At 47.4% G+C, this 23,988-nt stretch overlaps 1 protein-coding gene across 1 annotated transcript; it reads left to right on the forward strand.

Annotated features, from left to right (window-relative positions):
• The first annotated feature begins 4,703 nt into the window (after nt 1–4,703).
• On the forward strand, nt 4,704–21,603 carry FFAR4 (free fatty acid receptor 4). Its single transcript, XM_043597002.1, has 3 exons — nt 4,704–5,713; nt 13,694–13,822; nt 20,926–21,603. Exons 1-3 carry the CDS (start codon nt 5,147–5,149, stop codon nt 21,313–21,315), a joined length of 1,086 nt encoding a protein of 361 aa, XP_043452937.1. The 5' UTR covers nt 4,704–5,146; the 3' UTR covers nt 21,316–21,603.
• The last annotated feature ends 2,385 nt before the right edge of the window (nt 21,604–23,988 follow it).

Here is a 23,988-nt window from a genome sequence, read left to right on the forward strand (position 1 = left end):
TTTGGCTCACTAAGAAAAAAGGAAGAGGGCTTAAATAAATAAAATCAGAAATGAAAGAGAAGTTACAACTGCTATTGAAAAAACACAAAGGATCATAGGAGACCACTATAAAAAATTATATGTCACATATTGAACAACTAGAGAAATGCATAAATTCCTAGAAATAGACAATCATCTAAGACTGAATCATGAAGGAATATAAAATCTATACTAGACCAATTACTAGTATGGAGATTCAATTAATAATTAAAACCCACCTAACAAACACAAGTCCAGGCCCAGAAAGCTTCACTGGTGAATTCAACCAAACATTCAAAGAAGATTTAAAACCTATCCCTCTCAAACTCTTCCAAAAAATTGAAGAGGGGATAAATCTTCCAAACTCATTTTATGAGGTCACCATTATCCCACACCAAAACCAGAGGAGGACACACGAAAAAAGAAAATTGCAGGACACTATTCTAGATGAACATAGATGTGAAAATCCTCAACGAAATATTATCAAACCAAATTCAACAATAAATTAAAGAATCATTCACCATTATCAAGTGAGATTTATTCCAGGGATGCAAGGATGGTTCAATATCCATGAATCAATCAAATATCACATTAACAAAATGAAGGATAAAAATTATGTGATCATCTCAATAGATGTAGAGAAAGCAGTTGGCAAAATTTGGCATCCATTTACGATAAAGACTGTCAATAAAGTGGGTATAGAGTGAACGTACTTCAACATAATAAAGGCCATATATGACGAGCCCACAGCTAACATCATACTCAATGGTGAAAAGCTGAAAGCCTTTCCTATAATACCACTACAAGACAAGGACACCCATTCTTGCCATTTTTATTCAACATTGTATTAGAAGTCCTAGCCAGAACAAAGAAATAAAAGGCATCTAAATTGAAAAGTAAGAAGTAAAACTGTCACTATTTGCAGACAACATTATTTTATTTATAACCCTAAAGACTTCACCAAAAATACCTGATAGAACTAAGAAACAAATTCAGTAAAATTGCAGGATACAAAATCAATATACAAAAATATGTTGTGTTTTTATATACTAACAATGAAATACCAGGAAAAGAAATTAAGAAAACAATCCCATTAACAATTGCATCAAAAAGAATAGAATACCTAGGAATAAATTTAACCAAGGAGGTGAAAAACCTATGTACTGAAAACTATAAGACATTGATGAAGTAAATTGAAGAAGACAAAAATAAATGGAAAGATAGTTCATGCTCATGGATTAGAAGAATTAATATTGTCAAAATGGCCACATTACTCTAAGCTACAGACTCAGTAAAATCTCTATCAAAATTCTAATGGCACTTTTCAGAGAAATAGAACAAACAATCCTAAAATTTGTGTAGAACCACGGAAGACCCAACTCGCTAAAGCAATCTTGAGAAAAAAGAACAAAACTGGAGGCATCACGATTTCAAGCTATATTACAAAGCTATAGTAATAATAGCAAGTAATGACCATGAGCAATAAAAGCAACTCTCATAATGAGGGCTCAGCCTGTAGTTTCGGGCCATGTTGACTCTGAGGAACTTGTGAGGTCAATTCACCCTGACGACTTCACATCCTGTCCCACGGACCAAGGATATTTTGCAGCCATGCACACCTGGGGCCAGAGCACAAAGCTGAGGCTCACCTGTGGTTAGAGGGATTACAGTTTCCTAGGAAACCTCAACAAGGAAAACAATACCATTTCTGGCTTTTGCCACTAGGTGGGACTTTACAACAGAAGTCAAGTCTGGTGAGGCAATAACATCTGTTACAGGGTTCTTTCTTTTTTTTTTTCTTTTTGTATTTTTTTTTAATGTTTTTATTTATTTTTGAGACAGAGAGAGACAGAGCATGAGCAGGGAAGGGACAGAGAGAGAGAGAGACACAGAATCGGAAGCAGGTTCCAGGCTCTGAGCCATCAGCACAGACCCCGATGCGGGGCTCGAACTCACAGACTGTGAGATCATGACCTGAGCTGAAGTTGGACGCTCAACCGACTGAGCCACCCAGGTGCCCCTGTTACAGGGTTCTTTAACTTCAACACTATTGGCATTTGGGGGCTGGACAATTGGCTGTTCTGTGCTTTGTGCAGTGTCCAGCAGTAGCTCCCACCTCTCCCCTACCCATTGAATTCCAGTAGCAACCTTTGAGTTGTGACAACCAAAGTGTCTCCAAACATTACCAATGTCTCTACAGCCACAGTGTGTGTGTGTGTGTGTGTGTGTGTGTGTGTATTTAAAAATCACCCCTGGTTAAGAAGCACTGCTCTGGGGGTGCCTGGGTGGCTCGGTTGGTTAGGTGTCCGACTTTGGCTCAGGTCATGATCTCACGGTCTGTGAGTTCGAGCCCCACGTCAAGCCTGTGCTGACAGCTCAGAGCCTGGAGTCTGCTTCAGATTCTGTGTCTCCCTCTCTCTCTGTGCCTCCCCCGCTCACATTGTATCTCTTTCTCAAAAAATAAATAAACATTTTTAAAAAATTAAAAAAAAAGAAGCAGCACTTCTCTGGTGTTTAAGAGCAGGGGTCCCGTAGTCAGACCACTTAAATTTAAATCCCAGTGTCTGTGGCGACTTAATGAGCACCCAACGAGCTAATAAATGTAAGGGTACCATGGTCACAGAATTTATCCTCCAAACCAGGGCAATTTGAGAAAGAATGAGGGTTCTAATAATAATTTCATAAATGGAGACTGTCTCAGCCAACAAGGATGTGTGGTCAGTCCTTAAGTCTATAAACAGTGTCGAGCACTGGATGACTTGTGTGTTAAGTGCTTTTACTTGTAGGAGCTTCATTTAATCCCCTCAAGACCCAGCAAGATCAGTTCTATTATTATTCCCTTTTTGTATATGGAAAGACTGAGACACTAGAAGCTAACTTGCCCAACATCCCAAGGTGAGTTGTACAGTCTGAATTCTGGTCTTGGCAGGTGAGTTTCCAAGTCTGTGTTCTTAGCCACATGCCCACATGTGCTTGGTTGGGTGCCCAGGGAAACACGGTGCTGCTCAACATCCATTGGTCTCCATGTGAACGACTAGCTCCAGGTCATTCACAGCTGCAACGTGAAGCCCATTTAAAAAGCTCAGTTTTCAGAGGTACTGTGATAAAAAGCAGACACATGAAAGTCAGTGTGGAGCAGGAAATGAGAGTGGCAGTGCCCCATCTGATTCCCAGTTTTGTAGAGCTCAACAGGTGCACTCATCCCACTGGGAAGTCACCATGTCTGCTTAAGAATGAAACAAAAAATTATTTTTGGTTTTCACAGATGGCTACTGAGCTCTCAAGACATAAAGTCTTAGTAAGTCATTTGGATCCAGCTGCTTAATAAATTCAACTGTTAGGTATTTCTTTTGGCCTGAGGGGTGCCATGAAGGCAATGTAAAAGGAGAAAATTTGGGAAGCTTTGCACTCACCATTTTGCCATCGGAAGAACTCTGGAGAGTAAATATCGAGAAAGCCCTCTAGCCCTGACACCCCACCCCGGTTGCCCACTCTGAGGAAACCTATCCTGTCCTCGTGGCACGTTAGTCTATGATAATGGGATCCCCCCACTTCTGCCAACCCCCCTTCTCTCCTTCCCTCTCAACACAGACAACTCCCTTTTCCCTCACACAAAAAGCGAACATACCCTGACCCCAGAGAGTTGCCAAATTCCATAGGAGTTCCCTTTATTTCAATCTCTTGCCCTTTTCCAACAGTGTCAGAAAACAAACTCGTTCTGTTTGATAACTTGAATTTACTCAAGGTTCCAGTTGAACATCTTCCACTGACTTGCAATCAAACAGATCCTCAGTTCAGAGGTCACACTGTCAACTGAGACACACATGACACAGCGATAAGCAGACTGCATCTCCTCCCCACACAGCACCTCAGGCCGCTGTGCCAAATCCTTAATAAGTACACAGACAACTACAAGACAGAATGCACAACTGGGAGAGGCCTAGCAGTGTGGCAAAGGGGAGGGGGGGTGGCTGGCCAGGGAAGTGGTCACTGGGTCTAGGGCCACAGGCACATTTTTCATTCTCTAACGGCCTAATTTAACAGAAAACTAGACACGACGGGTGTGGTGGAAACTCGCGGGGTAGGGGCAGGGGACCTGGCTTTTATTACTAGCCAGGGGCCACCTTGGACAAGTCGCTTCTTGCTATGCCTCAGTTTCCTTATCTGTAAGCCCTGGATTGCCCAGTGCTTCTCAAACAGGGGTGCTGAGACACATTCACAGCCTGTGTATACACCTCGAGGTCTAGGATAGTTTGCCTTTCTGGGGTGTCAAGTTTATTCAAGATTTTTCCTTTTACACGAGAGCATTTTTATATCATCGCTCGTTGCTCAGAATGCAAAATTGACATGCATTTTTATTATAATAACTAATAATTGAAGACTAATAATTTATTATAGTAAATAATAATTGTGTGTGAGAGCAATTACTATATGCCAAGTGTTAATCTCTTTATAAAATCCTTACAATTACTCGATGAGATATTTTATTCTCTTTTTATAAATTAAAAAAAAAAACAACCCTGGGTAACAGAGAAATAAAATAATTCACCCCAATGTCACACGTTACTAAGCAATGCTAAAACAAACGATTCCCTCCCCCCCCCCCAAAAAAAGGTGTGGCCCCATTGCAAAGTGCTTTGGAGTCCACCCCCGGACCCGAGGGGCTTCTTTGATGAAGTCTGGGCAACACAGGACAAAATGATCTCCACAGTCCAGCTCTGACACTCTTAAATCAATTTTACTTAAATCGGTGGTTTCAAGGTTTCCGACACAGGATGCTCCTGGAGGATGAAGGAAGCTGGGGAGGTCCTGCAGGGGTTCTGGGGGCTCTCCAAGTGGGGTTTCCAGGACCCTCGGGCGCTCGCCGAACAGTCCGAGGGCGTGAGGCCTCCGCAGCAGCCGCCGCCTCTCGCCAGGCCGGGGTGTTTCCAGCGGCGACGCCTGGCACTTCCTCGTTCCCGCGCGCCCCAGGCTCAGCTCACAACGCCCAGCGCCGGCGCTCCTGCGGCGGGAGGGGGCCAGAGGGGAGATGTCGCAACCGCCTCCCTCCCTCTTTCCCCGCCTTGGCGCTCAGTCGCCTCCCAGATGAGCGCGCTAGCAGACGGCTGCGGGCCGCCGGGCACAGGGCATGTCCCCTGAGTGCGCGCAGGCGGCGGGCACTGGGTCCCCGCGCAGTCTGGAGCGGGCCAACCGCACCCGCTTCCCATTCTTCTCCGACGTCAAGGGAGACCACCGGCTGGTGCTGACCGCTGTGGAGACGGTCGTGCTGGCGCTCATCTTCGCGGTGTCGCTGTTGGGCAACGTGTGCGCCTTGGTGCTGGTGGCGCGCCGACGGCGCCGCGGCACCACCGCCTGCCTGGTGCTCAACCTTTTCTGCGCGGACCTGCTCTTCACCAGCGCCATCCCGCCCGTGCTGGCTGTGCGATGGACTGAGGCCTGGCTGCTGGGCCCGGTCGCCTGCCACCTGCTCTTCTACGTGATGAGCTTGAGCGGCAGCGTCACCATCCTCACGCTGGCGGCCGTCAGCCTGGAGCGCATGGTGTGCATCGTTCGCCTGCAGCGGGGCGTGCGGGGCCTGGGGCGGCGGGCGAGGGCCGCGCTGCTGGCGCTCATCTGGGGCTACTCGGCGCTGGCCGCGCTGCCCCTCTGCGTCTTCTTCCAAGTCGTTCCGCAGCGGCTCTCCGGTCGGGACCAGGTGAGCGCCGGGCGGTGCGCGCCCCGCCGGTGTCTGGGGCGGGCCGGCAGGCGGGGGTCCGACGGAAACGGCGACCAGGGACGATGAATAACAGTACCAACAAAACAATCACAGGCCATTTGTTGCGCTTAATAGTTGTGACACTGTGCCCGGCGCTCTGAAGTTATAGCTCTTACATTTCACCGCAGCGACGTAGGTCCCATAAACGCCCTCCAAAACCTTGTAAGTGGAGTCCCCCAAATGCCTGTAAAGTGCACCCTTCATTTAGAAGTCAGTGAAATAACGGAGAGCTTAGCGGCCAGTCAGATGGAATTTCGAGGGTCCGGAATGGCTAATCGCATTGCCGTATGTTGAATTCTGCTTCCTGGCAGGGTGCTACGGTACTCTTGCTATCATATCTACTTTACATATGGGGAAGCTGAGGCACACAGGGGAATGACTTGCTCAGGGTATGTCATCCTTGGTGCGAGTTGGAGTTGAGATCGTGCACGGCAGATTCAGTACAGGCTGGGTAAGTGTCCTGCTTTGCAGAGTCAGGGAGAAAGGGCATTGGAGACCCAGGGACCCCAGACCCAACGCTGCCACCAGGGGTGTTGTGACTCCCTCTCCCAGGGCCTCAGCTTTTCCAACTGCAAGACAGAAGGATTACACTAGACCGCAGGACCTTACCCTGGGAGCCTTGGGGGACAGGAGGCTTCAGAGTACCCTGGGCGCCCCAAACGTCCTGCAGGTTCCAGAGGCTGCCAGAGCTTTATTCTGAGTAGTATGCCCAGAGTTGTCATTAGGATCTCAGTGGGGGTCCACAACCTGACAAAGGTTCTGCGGACAGTTCATGACATTGGCTCGAGGGTGACTCCAGGTGCGCAGTCCAGAATCGAGGTCCAGGTCTGTCGGCGTTGCTGCCCCACTCTGCTGTTGCAGTTTGATTCAGCTCATGACTCGTGGGCGCGGGCCGGGTGTAGGACAGTGGCCGCCTGTTCTGGCTGGCATCCCAGTGTGTTGGGTTTTCTACCCCTCATGGGGAGAGACAGGGAGAGGACATAGGTCTGTGCACCGTAAAGGAAGGGATGAGTCCTGCTCTGGGCTCAGCCTCTCACAGGGTCTGCCCTAAGCTGGTTTCTTCGCCCCCTCCCTTTCTCTACAACTTGCTGGGTTTCTGGCCTGAGCAAAACCCTCACAAACCACAGTCCCAAAGAGAGGCCTGCACAGTGACCAGAAGGGAGTGAGAAGGTAGGAAGGCACGGGGATGAGATGTAACCAGGGGGAAGGCTTCTCACTACGGAAGTGGACAGTCCCACCAGGGGATGTCCCGCTGGGTGTATCCTCTGGAGCATGGACACAGAGATGGGCTTCTCTGGGGCTTTCCCCAGACCAGTCTCTCACACACTCCTCTTAGTGGGGTGTGGGGAGAAGTCTGCATCCTGTATAAGCACTATCCTTTTTTATTTTTTGTTTTTCACACAGATGAAATCTACAAGTCTCTTTCCTAATAGTTTGTTTTTTGCATGGGATACATTGTGGGCTTTTTATTTGATTGTTTTGTTTTAAGGCCTTGAATGACTAATAGGCAGGAACCATGTCAGGCCCATGGCACTTCATCAAAGAACATGTAAGCCTGTGGCCATACCCCTCAAGTGGGGGCCAGGAGAGCTGGGATCGGCTGAGTTGGTGGGGTGTCTTTGGTGTGGTGGGCCAAGGACCCTAACTTAGTGGGCAGCCCTGTCCTCCTCAACCCAGCTATACCTGAGAATCAGGGTGGGTCACTTATATGCTTCTAGAATAAGTGGAAGGCCAGGCTCACCCCAGATCCACTGGATCAGCTGGAGGCTAAGGTTCTGCCCTCAATCTTTGGATTTTTTTTTTTAAGTTATTCTCTCACTGAGTCACAGTGTTTCTGTATTTTCACAGATCTTGAGGGACTTCTCCCCATTTTCTTCTTACAGACAAAATGACACTCAGGAAATTAAAGATCAAATTGAATATATCTTACGGGTATCTCATGTTCCAGACATATGCCTTATGCCCTTCCCTTTTACAATTGCTTCAGGTACACTTATACTTAACTGGCAAATAGCACTAAAAAAGTGAGGTTCTTGTCCCTTCCCAGCCAAAAGCCCAGACTGTAACTGCTTGCCTACATGGACACAGGTGGTTGTTGAGCAAGAAGGCCTTCGCTCAGATGGAGGGATCCTCCCTGTTTGGTCACTCTGTAGTTGTACCTCTGGTGGAAGGTACCTCTGGTCAGAGCCCTATCCGGCACTTCCGGGATGACCAGAGCTGTGCTGCAAAGTGCTTCCATGGAGATTCATGTTGTGGTGGCCTTCACTCCGTCTCCTTTGGGGCTGAGCACACAGCCCTCTCTTGTATTAATGCAGAAAAACCTCCTTGATCATAAGAGAGGGAGAGGGATTGGACAAAACCACTGGGAGAGCACCGGAGAAGACTGGGGGCCAGGTGAGTCGGCCGCAGGAGCCCTCTTCCCTGACATTAGTAGAATTGGGGTCAGGGAGCTTGGAATGAAAAACCAGCATGGTCCTTTCCAGCTCTCCATCCTCTTTGTCTTTGCCCCACCCGCACCCCCACCACATGCACCTGCCAGTAAGCCAAGGAACAGAAAAACTCCCCTGTCCCTCAAGGGCTGTGACCTGAGCATGTACGAAACAACTCATTTTATAGGTGAGCAAACTGAGGATGAAGCGTTGAAAAAATCAGTTGGAAAGAATAAGAAATGGGGGGGGGGGGCGGAGTGTGGCCATTTTAAAAAAGAGAGAAGGATCTAGGCTAGACTGAATGGAGTCTCACATTTAAAATTAGCAAAAGCTTGTTTTCTCAATCCTCTATTCCCAGCTTCCTGTCTAGATTCTGCCTGCCCCTTCCCACTTGGACACTAAATATGGAGGTTTTGGATGGGAGACACTTTCCTACCCAAACCACCGGCTGAGGAAACTAAGTAACCCCAAGCACATACTGGCTGCCTCCTCTCAAGGAGCGCTGGCCAGGGAAACAGTACGTCTCAGAGCTTTCTGCTATTCTGAGCACCCCTCCGCCTCCCCAAAACAGGAACATGAGTACCTTTGTCCATTTGGGCAGCGGGTGCCCACAATCCAGGGTGACCAGGCTCTCTAACCCTTCCCTGAAGGGATGATGAAATAATAGGCATGCTGAAAACGCTAGATAATTCGGTATTAGGAGCGTGCGTGCGCTTTGGAGTCCGATGTTCTGAGTCTGAATTCCAATGTCAGCCCTTTAGGAGCTGTGTGCCAGAGGCAAGCGGTCCCACGTCTCTATACCTTCCTTTCCCCATTTGCAGAATGGGCGTGATAACAGTCTAACAGGATTGCCATGGGGACTAATGTTCGGTAAATGGGCCACCACCTGGCACATACACAGTTAAGCACTCAAGAATTGCCAGCTATTATTAGTTTCCTTATCTTTGGTTATAAATATTTCAAACATTCTTCAAATAGTGTAATTCTTCTGATTGCAGTAAGATAATAGGCTGCCGTTTTAAGGGGGTGGGCACATCCTGGCAACACAGACATCTCAGCCAGGTCACCTCAGCCTGGTCCAGAGGGATTCCTGCCTGTGTATGCTGTGGCCCCGGCGGGGCGCCGGCCTCAATGGCAGGTTGGGGGGGACCGTGCACCCCGGCCAGAATGTGCTGCCCATTCATTGTACAAACATTTACTGAGCACCCGTGCCCCCTGCCCTCATCATGAGTCATGTGACCGAGACACTGTCCTGTTCCAGGAGGTGCAGGTAATGAGAATGCAGACGGTCTCAGATCCTGGCACAGTTTGGTTCTCACAGAAATCCTACAAACAGGTGTTTGTTTGTTCATCCTCCGAAGGGGAAAATGCCTAAAGTCCCAGAGCAGGCAAGGGATGGAACCAGAATTTAGCCTGGCTCTGTGTCCCTCCTCCACCTCCCCCCACCCCACTCCTGTGCCATTTCCTGCAAGTTCACATTTCCTTGGGAGCCCTTGGTCCTAATGCTCTGCCCTGCCCCATTTTAACACCAGGCCAATCATGTCACGGTGTCTCTGCTGAGTGCAAACTAGCTGAGGAGATCAATGCAATTTGCTTGCCTTTGTTAGTAGTAGAGGATCCTTTAAGATATAAGAAAGTTCATCTCGTGCACTGATATATTCTTTCTTTTCTGGCTGGGAAGTGGAGAGACAAGGACATATCCACTAGGATTCCCAGTTCCTTCAAGTGATCTCGAAGTCTCCCATTTTGTTTGAAGAGGTGGAACAGGGAGAATGATTTACAAAGGGATCCTCGACGGTACTCCAAGAAGCGTCATTACAGAAGGATGACGGGGAACAGCTGGAATCAGGCGGCATCTGCAAATAAGTTAGCCAGTGTGGAGAGGGGGCAGCGTGGAGCGGTGCCTGTAGACAGATACCCCCATCCACCGGGGGTCTTCTTAGAAGAGAATGGGTGATGTCTCCGCTGCGTGTGAAGACAAAAGGCAGTTAGCCAGACAAGGACGTGGGGAACCTGAGGGACATTACAAGCAGAGGAAATAGTCCACAGGTTGGCAAGACATGGTGCCGGAAGGGTTGGTGGAGGCCAGCTGGAGAAGGGCCAGCTGTGGTCCTTTAGAGAGTTGGGACTTCCAAGGTGAGAGATGGACCAGGTCCGGGAAGGGTGGGCCAGTGAGAATGAAATACGTGGGTCCACTGGGTATCTGTGAAGGCAGAAGGTAGGGAGAAGGCAGAAGGCCCGTACTCAGGTTGCTGGCAGCATTGGGAATGGCTTCTCCAGGCCCCGAGTCAGTGACGGCAGGAGGTGGAGCCTTCTGGGGTGGGACATTGGAGCCTTGTCATACCTGTGAGGCATCCTTCAGAGATGTCCTCAGGACACTGGGACCTGTTTTGAAGACAGAACAAGACAGGGCTGGAAAAAGCAGCTGCAACTTGGAAACGAAGCCATGGCAATGGATGAGATTGCCAGGGAGAGGTAGAGGTTGGGATGGGGATACAAGTCACACTTAATCCCATAACACCCTTGTACGTGGCCTCCTGACCTTGTCCCTTCCTGTCCTGTCCCGAGCTCCAGCCTCCCCATTCTCCTGACTGAAGCCCCATGCCTCTGGGCACAGTGAACACAACCCCTCCGGGAGGCCACTCTCCCTGGTGACTGTGCTCTCCTGTCATCCGTAGTTCTGGGCATTGCCAGCTCGCTGCCCTGTATTGAAGTTTCTTAGCCCTTCTCTCTCTCCTTAAGCACATCATAGCCTCCTCGAGGGCAGGGGCCTCACCTTGCCCATCCTCACTGTGACTGCCACTGTGGCTGGAGTCAGTGAGTGATTGAACAAACCAATTAAAGGACAGTTGTTGACTCGGCCACTCTGCTTCTGTACCTCTGTCATAAATGGGCCTAGCATGTCTGGTTTTCAAATTTCCTGTTTAAAATCAGGAAACACTTCCAAAATGTGCAGAAAAAGTACAGAGAATATTATAAGACTCATGTCTCCGCCATCCAGAGTTGACTCACTGCCACACTCCCTCTTAAGTCACAGCCTGGGTCAGAATACCTAGAATCAAAATAACGTAAGTCAGATGGATTTTCCCACAAAAACGCAATTATAATACCAAGCCAGCTCACTGACTTTGGGCCTGGCGCCTGCTGTTAAATTTCTTAATGAGAATAAACTCTGCGCGTAAACAATGGTACCATATAAAGCTTTCTAAAGAGCATATAAATGATTCAGTCCACACAGGCCAGCCACACTGTCTCTTCGGTCATGTGTGAGGTGCTGTGCAAAGTTCCTATCTCACTTCCTTATCACACTCTGGGCCTGAGGTGAGTGCTACAAATCAAAAGGTGAAAGAGCATCTTCCTCAGAGTCATGAAATTGGGATGGGTTCATTGTTTTTGAAATGAAAAAGTAGCTGGTTAGGTCTGCTAAACTATCATGGTTTCATGTTTGATCATCATTTTTTTAAAAAATTAATGTTTATCACCCTTTTTTGGCACATTCTAGAAGATTTAGAAAGAACAAAAATAACTCGAGTCCCACCTGGAAACAGACACTTAATTTTCTGGACTGTATCCTTCCAGTCTTTTTTCTATGCATATGTGTGTATGTGTGTGTGTGTGTGTTTGTGTGTGCACGTGCGTAGGTGTATATCTGTTCATTCACACCTACACATTTTCTTCAACAGCACTGGGCAAAGCAGATCGTTTGAGGATCTAGTTTTTTGCCCCTGTTGAAGGGAGAACACCCAGCTCTATCATTACGTATTCTTCTACAAAATCATGTTAAGCCTGGAGAGATTTTGGTAGACATTCTGGAGAAGGCTTTTGGAAAGAGTTGGGGGCCCTTGGGCATTCTTCCCTGCTTGACTTGCCTTAGAGTTTTCTTGGTATGTCTCTGGATTTCTTTTATAACTACTTAGCTCTCATGGGAAGATATTCTATGATTAAAAAGTACTACACCTTTAAACTATTGTTTTAGGAGGGTGTTTCTAAGCCTTAGTTTTCTGCTCGGTGTAGTGGGAAAAATAGTAATATGCATTTCAATATGGATGCTACAAACATTCAATGAGGTAATGTATTTAAAGTGTTTCCTGGCATAGATAAGTGCTCAGTGAATATCAGACTTACTATTTTCTGTTAATAGGAAAAGAAGCGACTATTTGGCTGCATTTTGAATTTGACCACTCAGTTGTGATATACGTGATGAAAGTTCTTTGCCTTTACTTAGTGTAGCATTCAATAAATATAGGCTGAATGAATAAATGAATGATGCTATAAGTAATACTACTACATTGGGGCGCCTGGGTGGCGCAATCAGTTAAGCATCTGACTCTTAATTTCTGCTCAGGTCATGATATCATGGTTCATGAGATCAAGCCCCATGCTGTCAGCTCAGAGCCCGCTTGGGATTTTCTGTCTCTCCCCGTCTCTACTCCTCCCCTGCTCACTCACTCTCTCTCAAAATAAACAAACATTAAAAAAATACTACTACCCCATTGGTTAAGATGCCTTGTCCACCAGAGGTCAATAATGTGCTCTTTGTACACAAAATGTGCTCTTAAAAGTCTGTTCTACACGTCCAGAAGTGTTTAGGGCAACTTGCTTTCTAAAGTTCTGTTCCTACAGTCAAGCACGCATGAGGAGTTTGTTTGGGAGGAGAGACAGACAGACAGACAGGCAGACCATTGACCTATCGATGGAGTGGATTATTCCAGCAGCTCCCAGTAACCATGTAAGAAGGTCCCTATATGCTTCAAGTTGTGTAATTACTGTCAAACGTTTGAATTCAGCCCAGCCTACTGACAGCAGCAAAGGCCACAAAGCATGCTTTTCCACCCCTTTCCAGTGGTTTTACATCTTGAATGATGGAGAATTGTACGGGACTGTAGCGTGTTCCCCTGGAGGAGGGACACAGGAGGAAAGAGCTTCCAAGTCTGGGCACCAGTATTGTCTTGGAGTAAGCCCCAGCCTTCTCTGATGCAGCTTGACACATTTTAGACATCGTCATTCCCCTAAATGAACACTCAGTGCCTCAATGGTGTTTCTGGTGCCTTCAGCAGTCCCAGTGTGACTGCACCGGAACCTCTTGCCTGTTTTCATATGCGTGTCGCTTCCAGTCTGTGTGGCCTTTCAGGGCTCAGGTTCTCACCTGTAAAATGAAGAGAAGGCTCAAGGGCTCTTTGCAGCTCAGTTCAGGAGGGGAAAGAGCACTGGGCTTGGAGTCCTGCCTGCAGCTAACTTGAGCTGTTACCTGCATGGGACCCTGACACCCAGTTGAGTCTCCTGGAGAACGGGAGTAATAATTGCGGGTATTCTGAGGGCCTGTAGGGGTGTTTGTGTGGGCAGGGGAAAGGATGCGGGGGGTTGCTGTCAACCTGGTTGTGTAACGGTGACACAACAGTGTAACAGGGTTAGGTACCCTCCTACTGGGACTGAGCTCAAGCCAAACAAGAAGCCACCACTTAACTGACGTTTTTTTCCTTCTTGTAACCAGGAAATTCCGATTTGCACACTGAGTTGGCCCAGCATCGCTGGAGAAATCTCCTGGGATGTGTCGTTTGTTACTTTGAACTTCTTGATGCCGGGATTGCTCATTGTGATCAGCTACTCCAAGATTTTACAGGTATGTGTGCTTCAAGGGCCACAGCTGAACTGCACCGAAGCCGGGGGTATTTCAGATGGAATCTTAGCCTTTCCAGGGCAAAGTTACCTCAGAGTTCACGCTGGTCCAAGCCTGGCTCGCTGCCCAGGTCTACCCCCTCTGCAACACCAAGGAGTGAGAATGTAATATTTTTTTAAAGTTATATCTTTGTGATTGTTATTATTATTAATTTTGCTGATCACTAAAGTAATACAAAGCTCATTATAAAAAATTAAACTAAAGGGGTGTCTGAGGGGCTCAGTCAGTTAAGCATCTGACTCTTGATTTTGGCTCGGGTCATGATCTCATGGTTTGTGAGTTTGAGCCCTGCATCAGGGCTCTGAGCTGACAGTGCAGAGCCTGCTTGGAATTCTCTCTCTCCCCTCTCTCTCTGCCCCTCCCCTGCTTGTGCTCTCTCTCAAAATAAATACACTTAAAAAAATTTTAAAGAAATTAAAGACATATAGAAATGTGTGATACAGAAACTAAACATCTACTCCCATTAACAGTTCAAAGTATATTTTTCAGGTTACTTTTTTTATAGATGTGCCTATATGCATATCTTTATGCCATGAGTATAATGAATGTATGTTATATATGTATGATAAACCATATAAAATGGTCGAATATCAACTACTCACCATGGGTCAACCCACTGTTTGTTTGTTTGTTTCAGATTTGAGATAACACTCTTTGCTCTGTAATTTCCTTTATCGGCTTAACACTATACTGGAATATCTTTCCATGTTTGCTCTTATATCTCTGCCTCATCCTTTTTAATGGCTTCATGGTCTTCCATCATACAGATGTGATATAATTCACTTTATGGGCTTTTGGGTTGAGTCCATTGTTACCCCATCACAGATAGCAATACGGTGATAGAGAACGTACACTTTTAAAAACTTTTTATTGAAGTATAATATACATTCAGAAAAGCATCCCCAGCATGCGTGCACAGCTGACTCCTAGAAGCAGCTTCCAGAAACAGACCGAGAAACAGAATATTCCCAGAAGCCCCTTCCTGGTACCTTCCCATTGCTACCCCACACTCCCAGGGAAGGTGCTTTTCAAAAGTGCGCTGAGCCAGGAAGTAATGTCTACTTTGGAGGTATGTACAGGGACGTAAAAAGGATGCTGCCAGCCTGTGTCCCACCTCCTGAGGTGGCCCATTCACATGTATGGCTCTGGCTTAGGCAAGTAGCATGTACATATATGTTTATGCTCATCTCAGAAGATTTCATGCAAAACCTTGAATCCTCTTGAAGGTTTACAGTTGTTGAATCTTGGTTTTATTGCATGTTACAGGTCATGTGGCAAACAATTTTATCGAAGCGGAGCCCTGTAGGTCCTGCTTGTTATCTGGCTACTTTTTATGGTCTTTTCTTTGTAGCTGAGGATCTAGAACCTTCTTAGCTGCTCAGAACCAGGCCAGCCTCTATCCGGGTCTGTTAATCCTGGGTCCTGTGGGAGGTGGATCCCCAATCTATTCCCTAGACTGTTCCCCACCGATTGACTTGTGACCCACTTTAGTGACATCCAGCCTGGGGCTTGTTCAAGGGTATGAGGCAGATTCAGGCCTGGAGCCAAGGTCTGTAAAGCGCTTGCAGTAGGGGCCTGGCATGTGTAAATGCTATGTAAGTGTTAGCTATTATTACCTTAAAAGAAAAGAAGTGAGGGAATAAGGAAGAGAAATTTAAAATGAATCCTTTAAAAAATGATTTAACAAATATTTGTGTAGTATCTAAAATGTGTCAGGAATGAATTCATTTAATTCTAATAAGAATTACAGATGAAGAAGCCAATGCAGAGAGGCTAAGTAACTTGCCCAAGATCACATAGCTCATAAGCAGTGGTATCAGGATTTGAACCCAGGCAGTCTGGCCCCAGCGTCCCAACACTTTAATTCCTCAGACATTTGTTGAGGATCTACTCTCTGCAAAGTGCTGGTGGGGAGTGGAGATTGGTCAAGAGTGAGCAGGTCGCGTTTTTCTATTCAGAAGGAGCTCCAACACAGGAAGAGGAAGGGGAGACAGACAACAGGACTGCTGCTCGATGCAGTGAGCCTCTAGCACACTGGACAGAGTGATGCTAGAACTCAGTGTGAAAATGCTTGGCAAACCATTGAACACCGCACGGACTTAAGAAGTGAATAAGGGGGAGAAGAGAGAAGAGGAGAGGGCTAGGAAAGGCAGACATGGAGACATACAGGGCTCTTCCAGTAACCCGGCTTTTGAGTCCTTGTTGTGTGGCCTTTAGCAAGTTACTCACTTTCTCTGGACCTCTGCTCCCTCATCTGCAAAATGGTGATGATAACTCAGACGGTGTAGGATTGTTGGGAGACATGTCAGGGATACTACCGGGGACCCACAGAGCCGTGCCTGCCTGTAGGGGGGTGGTGAGTAGACTACATCTGTTGTTATTTGTTAGGCATAGCTGTTCCTCTGACCCTACCCTCAGAGCATGCTGGGAAAAGGTACCCCTGAGATTTTTTGAGAGAATAAACTGCAGAGTCCAGATTTGGAGCGTGGCAAGAGCTAGGAGCCGACGCTAGGGCAGGGCGGTCACGCTCCTGAGTTCCTTGCAGGCCACGAGGGCTCCGTTCTGCCCCGCTGCACTTTACCTGAGATGACTCAGCTGCCTTCTGAGGGAGGATTGACTTATTCCATGGAAAGGTTTTCCCACCCTCTTCCATCTTTTTCTCAGGCCAGGGCCCACACGGAAACATTCCAGGAGACCCCAAGAGCCCTGATGAGTTGGGGGAGGGGCCTCATATCCATCAGCCTTTAGATTCCTGTTCATCACTTTCCAGACACTTTGATATAAACCCATGGCCAGCCTTCAGTTCCTCCCATCACAGACCCCAGGACAGCTCCTGGGTGAAAGAGAATATCTACCATGACTCACCGTTATGAAACAGTGCTCTCAGTAGTGACTCGAAGATACCATTTAGACCCCATCACTTCCCTCATGTGTGGAGCAAATCTCAAAGCCCTCACCTTGATGCCCTGTGTGATCTGGCTCCTGCCTGCCCTCTCACACCATCTTCTCACTCTCTCTTGTGTCCACCTTGGCGGCTACTCCTCACACATGCCGACACACAGCTGCCTCAGGGCCTTTGCACCTGTGATTTCCTCTCCCGGATCTCCATTCCCCCAATTTCTGTGTGGGCCACTCCCCCCACTCCATTTAGGTCTCTGCTCAGAAGGCTCTTCCCCAGAGTGCCTTCTCATCGTTCTCTAGTCCCTCATTACCCTGATATATTTCTCTTCTGTACACTTACCATGCCTGTCATATTCCATTTATGTGTATTTATTTGTAAAGCATCTGTTTTGCACACTAGAATGCAGTCTCCATGAGGGCCGAGACTTTCTTATGTTTACTGCTATAGCTCCATGCCTAGCACAGAGCCTGGCTTATTCATTGTGGATACTCAGCAAACACTCACTGAATGAGTAAGACAAACTTTGGAACACAGTGAAACAGCCAACTCTACCTTCTCCTTTCGCACAGTGGGGAAACCACTCAACAAAAAGTCCTAAGACCTAGCTTCTAGTCCAAGCTTTATTCCTGTGTGACTTTAACATAGGCAAGTCATTTAACTACTGCGGGCCTCAGTTTTGTCTGGAGGTCGACAGGCCTCAGTGGGTTGTTTAACACAGTAAAATGAGAGTGTAGATATGATAATATTTTGAACAGGCTGCTAGAATTGAATTTGAAAGCTATGTAACGTTGTGATTTTGAAAATCATGTTAATGCAAATATAAGACCTTTAAAAAAGGACTTTCCACCCCAGGAGCTCATACTCGTTATGATACTCATAACTCAGAGACACTGGATCAGCTTCCCAGCTGAAATTTTTCTGTTATGAGCGTAACGCTGTAAAATGAATTGACCATCAGCGTTAATCAGCAGTTTTCATAGAGACCCAACTAACAAATCATCAGAAACCATAAGACACATAACTGCATCTGCCAACCCTTTCCCACCAGGTCTACCTCTTCTTACCTGTCGGTACTGTCTCTGCCTCAGTTTCCATCTATAGGCGTGAGAAGTGCCTCTTTGAAATCACCCTGATCTTTTATTCCTCTAAAGCAGCGTCTCCCCTGAAGCACTCTCTAGGTCTCCATGGGCTGTTAGATATCAAAAAGGGGTCCGTGATCAAATGAGTTTAGGAACCCCCAATGAGTCAATGTTAAATAGGTGTCTTTGCAGCAGGACGTCTGGGAGGCCTCAGGCTAATGTTCTTTGAGAGTCTCCAACCCAGGAATAGAGGAGGCAGCACTACTAAATCTGACCACAGACCCCCTTCTCCCCACAGAGCATCTCTTTGCACTGGTGCTCTGTGGGTCTCCTTCGGGAAACACTGCTCTAAAGTCCCTGCCGGGGTTGCTGGCTCTGCCCTGGGCAAGGACTGGAGAGCAGGCTTCACCTGGGCACTTCCCTTCCAAAGCTGCTTCATGTGCTCAGGGCAGTGGCCTTATCCACGGTTCTGCCTTCCCTGCTTCCTCTTTCCTCATGACTCAAGCGTGCTATACATCTCCAGTGGCTTTTTCCAATCAATAGTTTCCCAGGGTAATAGTCCCCCAGTCACTCCCAAGTGATTTCAATCAGGCTGGCAATGCTAGCTTCTGGGGCTTGGTTTACATTGTCACCCAGCAACCACTGCCATGGCAAGAGGAGATGCTTCTACCCTTTCTTGTTGCCCTCCTCGTTCTCCAGGTACACACTAGGATGGGAGAGCAGGGAGGGGTGGGGCAGGGCTCCCTTCTTTCCGGTTGTATATCCAGCACCTATGAGAGTACTCGGCACAACATGGTAGGGGCTCAATAAATATTTGCTGAATGAGAGAATGAGGGTACTGCTTGAAGTTGGAAAACTTTCATGCATCTCAGGGCTCAACTGAGAAATGAACTCTGTTTTAGCTAAGCACCAAGGTGTTAGGTAATGAACATTCAGCCCCTTCTCCATGCCTGGCCCTCATTCCCCAGGTTTGGGGCCTGCTTGCCAGTGATGGAGAAGGAGGTGGGCCCTCTAGAAAGATGGAGTCTGTTGTCTGAAGATTCAATCTGTGTGTTGCTGATTGACCAAGCAGCACCCCAAGGAGAGCCAACCCCCAGGTCCCAAGCATGTCAGTGAGGAACCACCTCCCCCTGCACCCACCTGTCAGCACCGTGGTGTGGTGGCCTGGAGTGGCAGAGGTGTGAGATAGAGGGAAGGTGCCCTCAGGACCATCTCAAAAGGACTGTTTAAAAAGTGACTCTTTATGAAGAACTGTGGGGCAATTCCAAATCTGCCGTCCTGTATAAGTGGTTCCCATACTTCAGTCAGCAAAGATCACTCAGAGTTTGTGAGAAGTACAGCTTTCTGGGCCCACTCAGACCCACAAAAGTGAGCATCTGACGGTGGTCCCAAGTGCTCGCCTGGTGACTCTGACACAGGTGGCCATGGACCACATCCCTGGGAGCACTGTGCTCCCCCGTAGCCCCATGATGAAGAGCTCAGATGCCTCCCCAGAGGGGCACTTCTCCTCCACCTTGACCATGAGGCCTTGAGCGTGTTCCTTCACCTCTCAGAGCCTTCATCTTGCATACCCAAAGTCGGGTAATGACAGGACCTGCCCCCTAGGCTTGTTTTAAGGATTAAAGTGAATCCTCAAGTTAGCTGAGCATTTAATTTCCCCTAAAACACATGAAGCATTCTGTGCAATGACAGAGACATTTTAAAGCCTGGATAAAAGTCACCCAGTCTTGTCATCTAACATGGGGTGGGAAGCAGCAAGGAGCCACATTGGATTATAATGAGCCCGTTTTCCTTCTCACGCCCTGAAAGTCATGGGAACCATGGGCAGAGGAAACGGTGGCATCAGTCAGTGCTAAAAACAGACCCGACCACTTATTCACTCGGTCCATGAGTCAGTCCATTTCTCTGTCTGTTTGTTCATAGTCACTGTCAGGCACTTGCTAGAGCCCCAGGCCACAGAAGCCACAGGGCTGCCCGTGGAGCCTGCAGTCTGGTGGTTGAGGTAACAATGACGCTTCAGCACCTACCACATGGTCCACGTGGCAAGGGCCACGTGAATGCTGGAGACAAAGTACTGCAGGATGCCTTGTGGGAGATGAACTAGGAAGGCTTCTCAGAGTCTCTGGCATCAGAGCATGGAGTTATAGGCCAGGCAGAAGGATTTCCATTGGTGGGGATTAGCAGAGGGTAGGAAGAAACTCGTTTAAGATGAAGAGCATGGCACGGAGTGGAGCGTCTGGGTGGCTCAGTCGGTTAAGCGTCCGACTTCAGCTCGGGTCACGATCTCGTGGTCCGCGAGTTCGAGCCCCACATCGGGCTCTGGGCTGATGGCTCAGAGCCTGGAGCCTGCTTCTGATTCTGTGTCTCCCTCTCTCTCTGCCCCTCCCCCGTTCATGCTGTGTCTCTCTCTGTCTCAAAAATAAATAAACGTTAAAAAAAATTTTTTTAAAAAACCAAAAAAAACCAGGAGTTTATTTGTCACACTTGTGGAGACTGGAGTTGAAGGCTAGGGTGCCAGCCCAGTCAGGTTCTGATGAGAGCCCTCTTCTGGCTGCAGACTGCCAGCTTCTTGCTGTCTTCACATGGTGGAAGGACTGAAGGAGCTGTCTTGGGACTCTCTTAAGGGCCCTATTCATGAAGGCTTTGTCCCCATAATCCGATGACCTCCCAAAGGCCCTGCCTCCTAATACCGTAACCTTGGGGGTTAGTTCCACCATATGAATTTAGAGGGATGCATTCAGACCATAGCAATGTGCTTCCATTCACATATTTCTCTTCTAGACCATTCAGTTCAGCCTTTCTACTCCTCTGCATCAACTGTATTTACAATACGGATGGGGGCCGTATATCCAGGGGGCCAGCCAGGGGCCCTATTCCCCAGAGTATCCTAAGTATGGGCAGTTGCGAGGCCACTGAGACCGGCCCTCTCCACACAAAGTTCCAAAGTTGCCCCAGGACAGCAGGGACGGCAGATTCCAACTCCTAGATGCTCTGTTCCTCCTCAGCCCAAATCCCCTACATCCTGCAGTAAATTGTGGCTCTGGCTTTGTTTTGTGTTCCTGCAGATCACAAAGGCATCAAGGAAAAGGCTCACGGTGAACCTGGCTTCCTCGGAGAGCCACCATATCCGCGTGTCCCAGCAGGACTTCCGGCTCTTCCGTACCCTCTTCCTGCTCATGATCTCCTTCTTCATTATGTGGAGCCCCATCATCATCACCATCCTCCTCATCTTGATCCAGAATTTCAAGCAGGACCTGGTCATCTGGCCATCCCTCTTCTTCTGGGTGGTGGCCTTCACGTTTGCCAACTCAGCCCTGAACCCCATTCTCTATAACATGTCACTGTTTAGGAATGAATGGAGGAAAATTTTCCACCGCTTCTTCTACCCAGAAAAGGGAGCCATGTTTACAGATACATCTGTCAGAAGAAATGATCTGTCCGTTATTTCCAACTAATTAAATTTTTCTCTATAGGCAGAGTTTATCACCCTCTGGAAAGCTAGGATATGCTTTCAAAGGGAGTTTATTTCCAGGACCATCACATCACTGTAGCCTGCTTTAAGAAAATGTAACCTATGCAAATACACATTTATAGCACCAGTAAATTAAGGGGTGATCATTCAGTATGACAATTTTACCCTTCATAAAAGGATTTGTTATGGGCTCCCTTTAAATATGAACTTTTTCCAGTGTGTTTGTAATATGATTGAGTTTAATAAATTTTTATTTATAGCTGTTCAGCAATCACATCTCTTACATATAAAGCCACACCATGCTGGTTTCTGGAGTGAGTCTTGAAAGTGATCTAATACTCAGGTTTCTCCCTGAAGGTTCACTGCCACTGTAGGTCCCCACCCTGGACTTGCGAGGCCTCAAGACTATTCAATAATGTCAACAAAACTTGAGGAATTTCCAAAGAAATTCAAAAAAATTAAAGTGACTTTAGTTTTTCACTTGTAAGAAATGCCATGTACCTCTTTAGGGGAAGTCATGTTATGGAATCAGAGAAGAGACAGAATGACTCAAAACATTGAGAGTGAGAGCGTAAGTGATTCCCTCCATGGATCCACCTGTCAGGTGCCTCTTAAGCCCATGGTGTGGCCAGTGTTCTTGGTGCTGGGAACACAGCGGTGAACCAGACAGCCATGGCTCATGCCCTTATGGGGCTTACTTACCTTCTATTTTGGGGGAGAAGCACTAAACAGAAATCAGTAAATAATATAGCATTATAGAGTGGATTCACATCATGAAGAAAATAGGACAGTGATGGGGCACCTGGGTGGCTCAGTCGGTTAAGCGTCCAACATCAGCTCAGGTCATGATCTTATGGTTTATGAGTTTGAGTCCTGTGTCAGGCTCTGTTTTGACAGCTCAGAGCCTGAACCTGCTTCACATTCTGTGTCTCCCTCTCTCTCTGCCCCTTCCCTGCTCATGCTCATACTCTGTCTCTGTCTCTCTCTCTCAAAAATAAATAAACTTGAAAAAAATTTTTAAATAGGACACTGATGGCAATTTGGATGGGATGGGGGGAGGGGTCTAGGAAGACCTTTCTGGGGTTGATATTTGGGCCAAAAGATAAACCACCAGAAAGAGCCAACCATCAGAATCCAGGGAAATAGGGCTTTGCAGACATTGTCAACACTGGTCCTGGTGCAAAGGGGCTGGTATACTTGTGGAACAGAAAGAAGACTGGTGTAGGCAAAGCAAACTATTGACTGATCTTCTTCTGTGTTACACACTGTTGTTGATGCCAGGACAGAGGGGTGCCCTGCTGGAGCCCATTGACTGAAACCAGAGAAGGGACAAGGCTGAACTATATTGGGCCTGGGAGGCCACATAAGGAGTTTATTCTGTGTTCAATGGGCAACCACTGGAGGTTTGCAGTTGGAGACTGATATGACCTGATATCTATTTTTAAATATTACTCTGGCTGATGTGCAAAGGATGGACTTTGAACAAGAGCAAGAATAAAAATGTGACAAATTAGGTGGCTGCTGAGGTAGAAAAAAAATGGGAAGTCAGAGGTGGGTGGCCTCAGTAGGGGGTTGTGAGATAAGATCTTGGGACTACTTTGGGAAGGCAGAGTAAGCCCGATTTACTGACAGACAGGATGTAGAACATGAGGGAAAGAGAGGATTCGAAGGTGACTCTTGGATGAACAATGATTGGATGATCCAGCAGGCCAGAAAAATGGGGAAAGACTAGGAGAAGAATGGGGGATTGAGAGAGCCAGGAGTTTCATTTGGGGATAAATCTGAGATCCCAATGAGATCCAATGGAAAGTAGGCAGTTGGAGGCAGGGATGGGGAACTTGGGCCCAAAGATACAACATTAGGAGTCATCACATTGTGTTTACAGGTCTCCATTTTTATGAATTATCTCTGCGACAAAGAGGCGGTGGAGGGGGGAGGGGAGAAACAAGAGCCAAAGAGATCCCAGGGATATGTCACCACTTGCAGTCTGGGCAATGGCAGGACCGCACAAGAGCTCGGCTACTGGCACACAGTAGGTGTTCAACAAATCTTTGTTGCAGAGTAAATCAGTGCCACTGGTTGCCATTGCTTACAAAGTTTATTGAGTAGCTTGCTTCCGAAGGAAGATTTATGGTGATCACAAGCTTGAGAACAAGAGGACGGGGATGTTTTGTTCATCTTTGGTTGACAGATTTGGTAAATTAAAGCTGTCTTTTGATGTGATGTGTGGCTACGTTATGGGTGTCTGGAATCATCAGACTGAAGATGAAGAGCCCAGTTCTGACACCTGTTGTTCCGTGTGAACGACAGGCAGGGACTACCCCTACGGGGTTACCTTTCATCTGCCTCTTTGATGGGAGAACACACAGTGAAGTGGTGGACCCGGAAGCCCCTTTTGGCTCTGTGATATGCCAGCCCCCAAGCAGAGATCTCTACACATATGTGCCCTTCCCCACTTCCAGACCCAGTTCATGAACATCAGTCTGGCATCATCTCCGGGCTTGCACAGTTCCTGAGTGGTCTAACTGAACCCTCACTGCACCCTATCAAGCAAATACTATTTCCCCATATTTCAAAAGAGAAGAGTGAGGCTCAGAAAAGTCACATAACCAGCTCCAAATCACACAGCTAATACATATCTAAGCTGGATTTTGAC

The sequence above is a fragment of the Prionailurus bengalensis genome, chromosome D2, assembly GCF_016509475.1.
Source record: "Prionailurus bengalensis isolate Pbe53 chromosome D2, Fcat_Pben_1.1_paternal_pri, whole genome shotgun sequence".
Classification (NCBI taxonomy): Eukaryota; Metazoa; Chordata; class Mammalia; order Carnivora; family Felidae; genus Prionailurus; species Prionailurus bengalensis.